The sequence below is a fragment of the Saccostrea cucullata genome, unplaced genomic scaffold, assembly GCF_032062105.1.
Source record: "Saccostrea cucullata isolate Sc308-1 unplaced genomic scaffold, CSIRO_AGI_Scuc_v1 ctg3538, whole genome shotgun sequence".
Lineage (NCBI taxonomy): Eukaryota > Metazoa > Mollusca > Bivalvia > Ostreida > Ostreidae > Saccostrea > Saccostrea cuccullata.
The window spans coordinates 106,248-116,730 of NW_026918140.1; the positions used below are offsets into that span (position 1 = coordinate 106,248).

The 10,483-nt window shown below is 30.8% G+C and overlaps 1 protein-coding gene and 1 long non-coding RNA gene across 4 annotated transcripts; both read left to right on the forward strand.

Annotated features, from left to right (window-relative positions):
* Positions 1 to 2,495: 2,495 nt before the first annotated feature.
* On the forward strand, positions 2,496 to 3,256 carry LOC134256464 (uncharacterized). The gene has a single exon (XM_062739136.1). It carries the CDS (start codon positions 2,632 to 2,634, stop codon positions 3,205 to 3,207), a length of 576 nt encoding a protein of 191 aa, XP_062595120.1. The 5' UTR covers positions 2,496 to 2,631; the 3' UTR covers positions 3,208 to 3,256.
* A 3,362-nt stretch (positions 3,257 to 6,618) lies between these two features.
* On the forward strand, positions 6,619 to 9,918 carry LOC134256542 (uncharacterized). 3 transcript variants are annotated; one of them, XR_009989763.1, is made up of 4 exons: positions 6,619 to 6,704; positions 6,987 to 7,096; positions 7,423 to 7,585; positions 8,837 to 9,918. It is a non-coding gene; the product is annotated as an uncharacterized LOC134256542 (long non-coding RNA). The 3 variants fall into 3 exon arrangements; XR_009989749.1 differs by lacking the exon at positions 6,619 to 6,704 and adding an exon at positions 6,722 to 6,877; XR_009989744.1 differs by lacking the exon at positions 6,619 to 6,704 and having other exon boundaries at positions 6,722 to 7,096.
* Positions 9,919 to 10,483: the final 565 nt, after the last annotated feature.

Consider the following 10,483-nt stretch of genomic DNA (forward strand, 5'->3'; position numbering starts at 1 on the left):
ACAGGAGTCGATCCTTGTGATGCTCACTAAGCTGAAGCTGTGGGACATGGAGACCGGTCCTTCAGATCAGACCGTTTAAACCAAGGTCCTATTTTGCTGTAAGTGATGGCACTTACAGCCATCGAGTATTTCGAGTATAGGACAAAATTTGAGCTCTCCACAAGCACGTGCTTTTTTTTTCATATGATATGAGTGAACAATTCTCGAGAGGGAACATCCAAACAAACAACACCATCAATTCGTAACAATACTTTCAGTACTTTGATTAAACGATGTTTTTCCCACATATTAAGCAGTAGCGCTTAGACAATTTCATTTTCGGTAAGGAGCTCTCAACAAGGGTAGGTTTATTCTATTCAGATTTTTTTGTTTTAAATAAGCATTTTAAATGATAAATTAAAAAAAAAACTGCATGTTTACCGTTTCTATCAAATGATAGAAAAAATAAAATGTATCTTTTGTACGGTCTCCAAGTCTGTAAATATCAAGTTGCAAACATAATTGTGTTTCATCAAAACAGATTTACTATTGAAAAAGTTTACAATATTACCTTTAAAATTGAGAAAATAAAATTCGAAAGATTTAATATTTTCCCTAAAAATGCGTATGTTTTTTATGTAATTTACAGAAGAAAAAAAAACAAATCTCAATATATACTTTTTCGAATCTTTTTATTAATAAAAATATGATTGAAGACTTTTAAAAATCACCGAAAATACCCACTGTCTTCTTCTAAGGCTCATATTTTCTAATAGTTTCTACAGAATCTAAACTTAATTGTGTGGAAACGCGATTTAACATTCATCAACTCTGAACAATCCCTTTGAACAATATTTGACATAAATATTTTTACAACGCTATGTTCTTAATTCAGAAATGGTCGAATACAAACTAAATGCCATTAAATAACAGAGTTCTGTATTAAGAAAGAAATATATTACTACTATACTACTCTATTGTATAAAGACGCAAACAATAAAGTAACAATTACAATGCATTTTCATTTTGATATAAATATTGTTTTCATATTCGATATCTTCTTCCAATTTCCCCATTAAAAATAAACTACAACAAAAATAAACCAATAAAAAGCTTCAAATTTAAACCTATGCTCAGCACTTAGGATTATTGGAATTGCCAATATCAACAATAGCACTCATCGACAGTAACACTTTTAAGCTTTCACTTTTATTGTCTAATGTTTAGTCAAAGAACATACACTACCATCTTTCACGTCTTAGGTCGAAACGGAAGTAGGGACTGAGAATCGAACCTAACCCCTCGACTACAAAAAGAGCATAACAAATAACATCATAAACTACTCTTTTAATTTTGAAGTTCTTTCTGTTTTGAAACACTAAAATGTTAACAATTTTAATTTTTTTTTCACTGTATCTTTAAATTCTTTTGAGACATTTTCAAAATTTAAATATAATTAAATGAATATAAAAATAATGTTTAGTAATCAATACCTTACCCCCATAGTAACTTCAATGTTTATTTGTTCAAATTATTTTCCATACTTTGAAAAAACATCCGTAACCAAAATAACGTATTTTTTTCTTCTCTTTTCATTTTTTGGCAATTGCTATGTTTATATATTGTAATATATCTTCCTATTTATAAAATTTATCAAAGATTGAGAACAGCATAATTGGGTCATGGAGAAACGCCAAAATTGATTACAGTACTGTAAATTCTTATGTTAACTCTACCGGGGTATAAGTATTTATAGCCATACCTCTAATAAATGGAGCTGAAACAAAACGAAATTTACACGTTTAAATTAAGCTGTACTCCTTATAATATTCTTGTCAGTTTAAAAGATATCAGCTTCTAAATACACGTGAACTTGATTAAAAAAGGCAAAAACCCATGACGTCGGAGGTCGTCACGGAGCAGCGAACGGGAAACTTCTTTGACAAACTTTTAAAAATTCTGTGTAAACAATGAAATGTATAGAAAATAAATAAGCCGTGTATTTGCATAAAATGGAATATATCATATCTGTCTTATTTTCGTACTGCATCATTATTTGGCGTTCCGCATTAAATAAAGCAGGATATCGCCAATTCTGCAATATTTCATAGTTTTCTTCTGCAGGAAAATATATAAGTACATGTTTAAATTGACAGTTTGGAATATCCTAACGGAAGCTTTGACTTTTCAGTAGGAGAACCATAATTATTTTGTCAATTGAAAAATTAAAAAAAATATTTTTGTTGTAAGTTAAAAGTAGATTATAATTGACTCTGTTCTTTCTTTTTCAGATCTAAAAAGAATTCTGAAGTCGATATGAGAAACTTATTTTCCGTACGTTTTCGAAGATGTGGGTGATTTTTTTGTAACATGTCTATTTGTTCTTGCCTATAAACATGTACTTGTATATCTCCAAAAAATTGAAATATTTCTCCCTTTTTTAAAAAGAAGAAATAGGTATTTTATATTCTAAAAAAATAAGCTAAATTAAAATCATTCATAACGTATCAATAGCAATTCAAATTATTTTGATCAGACAGATTAATTTTTAGTAACATTTTAATTCCAGTGTATGTGAATGCAAGACGGTGGGTAATTGTCGCCACAGTGCTGTTCCTCAACTTGTTCATATTAAACTCTCTAAAAAAGGAAATGGTGAATTATATCCCATCAATCCACATGAAGCTTACCAATCCAAATACCACAATGGCGGTGTTATCAGATGTTACCACAGAGGTTTCTACATTGTCAAACACTGCTTCTGTATCACCTAGCATGACAATCTACCAAAACGTATCTAAAACAAATTCATTTTCTGGAATGTATGTGTGTCCAACATTTAAGGGTAGACTTGGCAATAATTTATTCCAGTTTGCGTCAGGATTTGGAATCGCTGTCTCCATGGGTTTGAAAGTTGTGATAGGAGAAAATGACACAGTATACAAGATGTTTGAAATGAAAAATAGTAAATACCTTTTGATCAGTAAAGAGAAAGAAGAATGTATCAATGCAAAAGCTCGAATTGAGCGCCGTATATGTATATACGATGACCGTCTAGTAAACTTAACACCAAATGAAACATTTAGAGTTGGAGATTATTTACAGTCATGGAAATATTTTCATAATGATTCAAGAGAATTACGAGAACAGTTTAAAATACGAGATCATTTAAAAAACAAAGTTGATCATATTATTAATGGTATCGTTGAGAAATTCAACACAACTTGAAAAAATGTGACATTAATTGCAATCCACATTAGACGAGGTGACAACTTAAGCCATGCTTCTACTGGCCTATAAAGTTGCAACCAAGGAATACTTTGAGAAAGCTATGAAACTTTTCAATAGCTATTCTAATCTTCTTTACATTGTTTGCTCCAATGACTTTGAGTTGTCAAAGGAAAATATTCCTAAGAACTACAGGGTAGAATTTGTACAAGGGAATATTCCAAAAGTTGATATGGCTTTTATGGCCTCGTGTGATCACGTGATATCATCTGTGGGTACGTACAGCTGGTGGGCCTCTTGGTTCAATAAAGGGAAGGTGTCTTACTATAAAAGGCCCGCAAGAGAAGGATCTGAATTCCGTAATGAATTCAACTCAAATTATAAGGATTATTTTTATCCACATTGGATAGGGATATGATAATCTTCATACTGCATTAATGTAAATCGAATGGATACCTGAATTGTATAATTACACGTATTTTTGAAGATATTTCAATTGCAAATGTCGCATTTATTCTTTTCTAAAGTGTTAAGAATTCTTATTCTCCTTTGAGGACAGGTGATACGAACAAAAATAGATGATTGTATTGGTGTTTAGTCTCCGACCTATTTCAGTTGTTATGAAGGATATGGAGATAACGAACAGAATTCAAGATCAAAGTCCATAAAGCGATACAAAATAGGAGCAGAACAAACACAGAGCTCCAAAACATTATAGGTGGAATCAGGTGCGAGGAGGAGTGAGCATCCCATGCCGACCGGTCACACCAGCCGTGTGCTCCTTGTCATAATCGGGAAATAACGAAAAAATCCATCGTCAATTCAGTGTGTCAATAATGGAATAACAATTAGTCTGAAAAATGTCAGTCAGCATTTGACTCAATGAGAAATTGTATTTGCTGACAAGGTCATTGTATCGACCATAGGACTTACGAAATTCTTGTTTCATCAATTTGTTTGTCAATAATATACCTCCTTTTAGAAATTGTTTATAGGTAGAGCATGCTCTTGCGTATCGAATCATCTGAGATATATAAACTCCGTATGTAGGAGATGAAGGTATATTGTTGCATAAGTAAGGGAAGTTGACGATAGAAAAGTTAAAGGCATCACGTTTATCATAGAGCTTTGTTGTTAGATTACTATTTATGTCCTTTTCTGGTAAAATATCCAAGTATGAAGCAGATGTGTCAGACTCTGTGGTATATTTATCTCAAGTTCACCAGGATATATCGTATGGACATAGGAATGGAAATTACCATTGTTAATTGAAATTATGTCGTCGATATATCGAAATGTCGAGTTGAATCCCAAAGCAAATGTTTTTTCTTTTTTCACGCATAAAATTTAGCCCAATTTCTGCTTCATATGAATACAAAAAATAGGTCTGCTAATAAGGAAACGTAATTGGTACCCATTGGGATTCAAAAATATTGCTGGAAGACCTGGTCTCCAAAAACCATATAGATATTGTCTATAAGAAACTCAAGCATCTTTTTGATGTCAACTTTAGAGTTCTTGTATGCTGATTTCAATGATATCAAATAGTCTGGACCTTAATTTATCGTGTAACACCATCTCAGGTTTGCCGATTCACTAGTGTTCAAATAACTCAATGTTACGTGGTCTGAGTTATCTGAGTCTGTCCAGCATCACATACCTCCTACCCTCATTAACATAAATTGGAACAAATCGGAGATAAACGTCATATCCGGAAAAGTCTGAACAGCTTTCCTGGCGAGAAGTAGATGAGACCAACATGTGAGAAGTGAAAAATTGAGAGGAATATTGAACATAAAAAAAGGTATAATATTTTTTTTTCGATCAATAAGGTTTTCAACATGCAATAAGTTCATTATTTTGTCGGTTACCTTTAGCACAAAAAAGCTAAATATTTAATATGAATATTTGTCAAATGCTGTCTCATAATTCGATGAGGGACATTATTCGTCTTTACACCGGCACTTATAGTGTGCAGTTTTTTCTTGCAGTTCAATTGTCATATCATAGCTGTATTGTCATAATTTTCATAAGTCTTTTCTATGTATGCTACAGATATCGTAAAAGAAATACGTGATTTTGACGTATTCTGTTACTTTAATCTTTTTTTCAATATCATCTCTTTGGTAATAAAGGCCCTGCTATTCTTAATGCATGCATTCATTTCCTTTTTTGTGACTGTCGCCTGTAAATTTAAACAAAAACAACAACAAATGAAATCGGTTATACAATATTCTTGGAAATGAATTTAATGAATAAATGTTTCCCAAATTATATACACTTTTTCCTTACGTACAAATTGATCTTTGATCCTTTAACCCCTTCACTTCCGTACCGGTCAAATTGACCGGTGGCGCGTTAAAACACGACTTCGCGAAAATAAGATCTCCGTATCTATTTTGTGGTAGCATGAAGGTATATAACCTATATATCATCTTTTTGGAAATTTTATCTACTTTTAAAATATCTAAAAAGATTATATCTTGATTGCCGGTATTTAATCGATTTTACGTTGTAAAGACAAACGAGACTTTTTGAAAATGGCGTAATTTTCCAAAGCGATTGCCGAATTTCCAGACGATTGACAATTTTTTTCCTGATTAACTTTATAAAAAAGCATGGTATATTCTTAAAGAATATTTTCTCTACTTTTAAAATATGTAAAAATTATTGTTATTACTTTAATATATATTTTAAAAACAAGAATTTTTTTGCACTTATGTGTTTTTTATCAATTTTATTCGTAATATTTAAACAAAGCTCAGTTTTACGTTTATTTCTGTGTTGAAATAGGGAAAACAAAATAAAGCTGGTAATAGTAGAGAAAATTTCCTTTCCAACAAGCCCTTATATGCCTTCTTACACTCAGTATTTTCTTAATTACGATAATTTGAATTTGTGACCTTTGCATAGTTTTTATGGAAAAATCGGTCAATTTTACATGTAACGTCAAGGTCGATATTGTTGCGTCTTACTCGAAACAACAAATTCTTTTATAAGACTTTTTTGACCATTCAAATATATTTTTTACTGAAATAAATGCATAATACAAAAAAAAAAAATAGATTTCAAAAAACAAATATATACTTTCGTTCTGCCTTTTGTGAAGTGAATGTTGATTTATTCATCTACATGCAATGATGTATATTTCATGAAGCGATATACAATATTGATAAAAATTGTAGATTTCCAAAACGTCGATCTTTACTAAAAAAAAAAATCAATCAGATTTTTAATATTGTTGTATCTTGTTATACTGTATACTTATTAATTTGCAATTAAATTAGATCTATATTTAACAATACAAAAACTCGCATTTATAAATAAATACGACTCAATACTGTATGAGTTGATACGAATTGAAATAAACACGTGTTTCCGCTTTGGTGTAAACATGATGGTCATGGTGATCCGAAATCTGAACGTCAATTTTCATGATTATTTCACGACGAAGATCATCACATCAAATAATACGGATATGCCTTTGGTATTAGCAGGTGAGAATATGTGTATATTGACTGAAAAGTTTAAGTTTAAAACGCATTAGTTCACGTTCAAAAGAAAACTAAATGTACACATGTACTAGATCTTTATGTTTCAGTGTGCGTGTTTCGTATCGTTCAGCCAATTTTGCATTGCTTTTGAACTTTGATGCTTTTGACAATCACTCGTAAGTTCAAAGTAAAATCAAAGTTGTCATAATAATGGATAGTTGTTTTTAGTATCTATGTACCAGTGTGTATAGGTGTACATGTACCACTTTCACATTGAAATTTTAGGGTGCTTTCAGCATATGCAACAATACTTTCATCTGTGAATACCCACTTTCTAAGCCCACCATGAACTACGAGCGGAAGGTCAATTAATATGTAAGGACACCAATGAACAGGTAAATTTTTATTTTGGTATTGAAAATTTCTGTATTTCTAAAATTTAAAAAAATAAAATCTAATTTCATTTGTGTCATTCTCATGATATCGCATTCATACAAGTTTATAAACATTTGATTTATATTTTGAAAAATAAGTGTATGAAACACATAATACTTATGATGCTTGATTATTCATACAGACGTATTATATAACATGATTTAAACATGTAATATCTATCTGAATGAATGCTGAGATATGGAACAAACTGTTTTTATAGACTGCTGTTGTATTTCCAATCTGCATAAAGTATGTGGTTAGAATTTCCATTTTCTAAATTTTTCAGACACTTTCCAATTATCCTACATCATATACATGGGTGGTCAAACTCCCTGGATGGTTTATCAACACTCCCATGATCACGAACAGCCTTGCGCCAGGAATTTTGCCCTGAAGTAACATTGCAGTCTATTGTCTCCTTTCTTTTTACAACCCTGGCAGCCATGCAGGTATGAAATCTATGAAAGCCATGAAGGGACATAGAATTTTTAAAATTTATAAAAGTAAACCGAGTTCTTGATTTATACAATCCATTCTATCGGATTGACAATATGTTATAACAAATTGCAAATTCATTCTCACAGATTACCAATTCGTTCCCTCAAATTACACAGTCCGTTATCTCAGATTGTATAATTCATTCTTTTAGTTTAAATGATTCATTCCCTCGGAATGTAAACCCTTCCCATGATTTCGTTTAAATTATTTATCTGTACATATCGGATATGGTAATACCGGTACATGTTTAAAAAATAAAATATTGTAGTATTTTACATCCTAACTTTTATTATTTACATATTACGGTCCAAAATGAGAAAAATACATGAACATTTTCAAATCCATGTGCTAGTACTGATATTTGTACAACAAAAAATCTTACAAGTTTTTGTGTTACTTGTAGAATAATTGAAAGTCCTAGATACATGTAGTAAAAGTGAATATGGGTCCTGTGTAATCATAATATTTCTAAAATAAATATACGTTGAATTAGTTATGAAAGAGGTTGGAAACGACCGGTTGCTGAAACAAAATAGATAGAACGCACTTATTGATTAAAATGGTTGGATGTTTCTGTAAATATATGTAATGAAATTCAAGAGCACAGATTTCCAAAATCATAAGACTGACGTTGTAACAAATCAAGATGTTGAATTATCAATCTGTGAAAACAAATTACCAGTATGTAATTCAAGATCTCAAATTATGAATCAAGAGGGCGAATTAGTAATCCTTAAGATCGGATTGTGTAATTGGAGATCTCATATTATAAATCAAGGGAACAATTTAGTAATCCTTGGGATTAGATTGTCTAATTCGATTTGATATCATCTTTTACTTTTTTGAAAAATTTACGTGTCCCTTCCTGGCCTTCGTAGCAATCTAATGCCAGATTTTTTTTACATGTTGCGATAGCGTAAACAGAGGTCAGGCTTTAGTCAGATTGCCATATATGCTATTTGTTTTAGTTCAGTAATTTTACCATGATGGTTTACTACAAGTTGTTAAATTATCAGTCCTGATACATTAAATTGACTTAACAATATCATTTAACTACTTGGATCACATAATGAATACAATTTTAATTCTAAAAGGAAAATCAAATAAACGTAGTAATTTTAGCATTCTTAATTTTATTTATAAATATAAATTTATATATACAATGACATGTATCTGTTTCAAAATACTTAAATCTTTTACAGGATAGAAGCTGATCACTTGTACTTGACAGCAAATAATAATGTCTTGGACAAGTCAAAGAATTTCCTCCGGTCTTACAGAGAAATGACAGTTGATAAAAGAATGGTGGACACAAAGTAAAAGTGCTCTTCAACATTTTGTTGAAGATTTCAATCTGATTTGGAATTCATCTTGCAATATTTCTGTATTTGTATATTTGGATATAAGCGTCAAATTTTCAACTTATTGACTAAACAGTTTTGCATTAAATATTGCCAATGCTATCTATTATTATTTCCCTCCAAGATAACATGTCAAGTCTTTATTGTACCCCTTAAGCTCTGTTATACCAGAAAAACTTGCAATGAAATCATTTAGTTTTTTTTTTCTTGTTAAATTAAATCCATGAAAATAAAGATTATTTTTAATGTCATCAAGAGAATGGATTTCTTGTTTAACAAAAAGATAGTATACATGTTTTGCTAGGGCTTTGTAAGAAGCAGACCAGAATTCTTTGCTTGCAAACTTTGTCATTCGCCATTTTTATTACGTCAACTATTAGATGATTTATCCATGTTTGAAGCATTTCAAAATTGATATTTACTTACAGTTTAAAGCAGAATTCTGTACTGATATGACCTTGACCCCCTGAAGAACAAGAGTGTCAAGGTCAATTTTTAATACAAAAATGTTCTTTCATCTTTATGGCCCATATCTTACAAGCAATATCATGAAATATACAAAAAGTGTCTAGAATTTGTCCAGAATGTGAAATAACAAACATGTATATAGCCAAAAACTTTAAAATGATGTTGCTTAGCAACCACTTAAAGGTCATTAAACAGATATTTGAACTAAAATGATGCATGGATATTGCAGTTCTGATCCCTTCTTGAGAGTATATTCAGAATTTTCCATGTCAGCATCCATTGTGTAAAATTATGGCAAGAATATTGAAAAGTGTTGAAAAAAATTGATGAAACTTTTGCACTAATTTGACCTTTGACCTCCTAAAAATAGTTCTAATGAGGTCAAACTTTATGACAATTTATCTGTTGTATGTCCCTTATAATTTTATGACCTCACATTTAACTTTTATATCTGCTGGGATGCATAAATGTGTCTAGGATGAGTAAAAAATGAAAATTTCTGCCCGAAAATTAAAGAATTCTGCGTTCCTTAGCAACCCCTTTTAAGTAATTATATGCAGAATTGAAAAAAAAGTTTATGTGTTTCATGTAGTACAGTATAATGCTCTTTTGTGGGTATATCCCAAATTTCCTATTTCAACATACATCATACTTAATATTTAGTTTAAAGATGAAAAAGTATCAAAAAATTCCATAAAATTTTGCACTTAATTGACCTTTGACCTCAATTTTTACTAATAAGGTCAGTGGTTGAGTATCTAAACAGTCATAAAAAATCATCTGTAAGAAATTTCCTACAAAATGGTATGCATTATGCCTAGCTTTCCCCTTGGATAAAAAAGTTAGAAATAATTTAATAATGTCATGTCAAAAGACCTCCAAAATCACGTAAAATGCGCCGGAAGAGAAAGGGTTAAAGTATGATTATAACAAATCAATATTTAAATAGGAATTGCCTTTAAGTTCTTTTAATCCAGCTGTATTCCTTATACTGGATCACCTCAGTTTGAAATCATAAAA

Excerpts from the sequence above, each read along its gene's own strand:
- LOC134256464 (XM_062739136.1), top strand. The coding sequence starts at position 2,632 with ATGGTGAATTATATCCCATCAATCCACATGAAGCTTACCAATCCAAAT.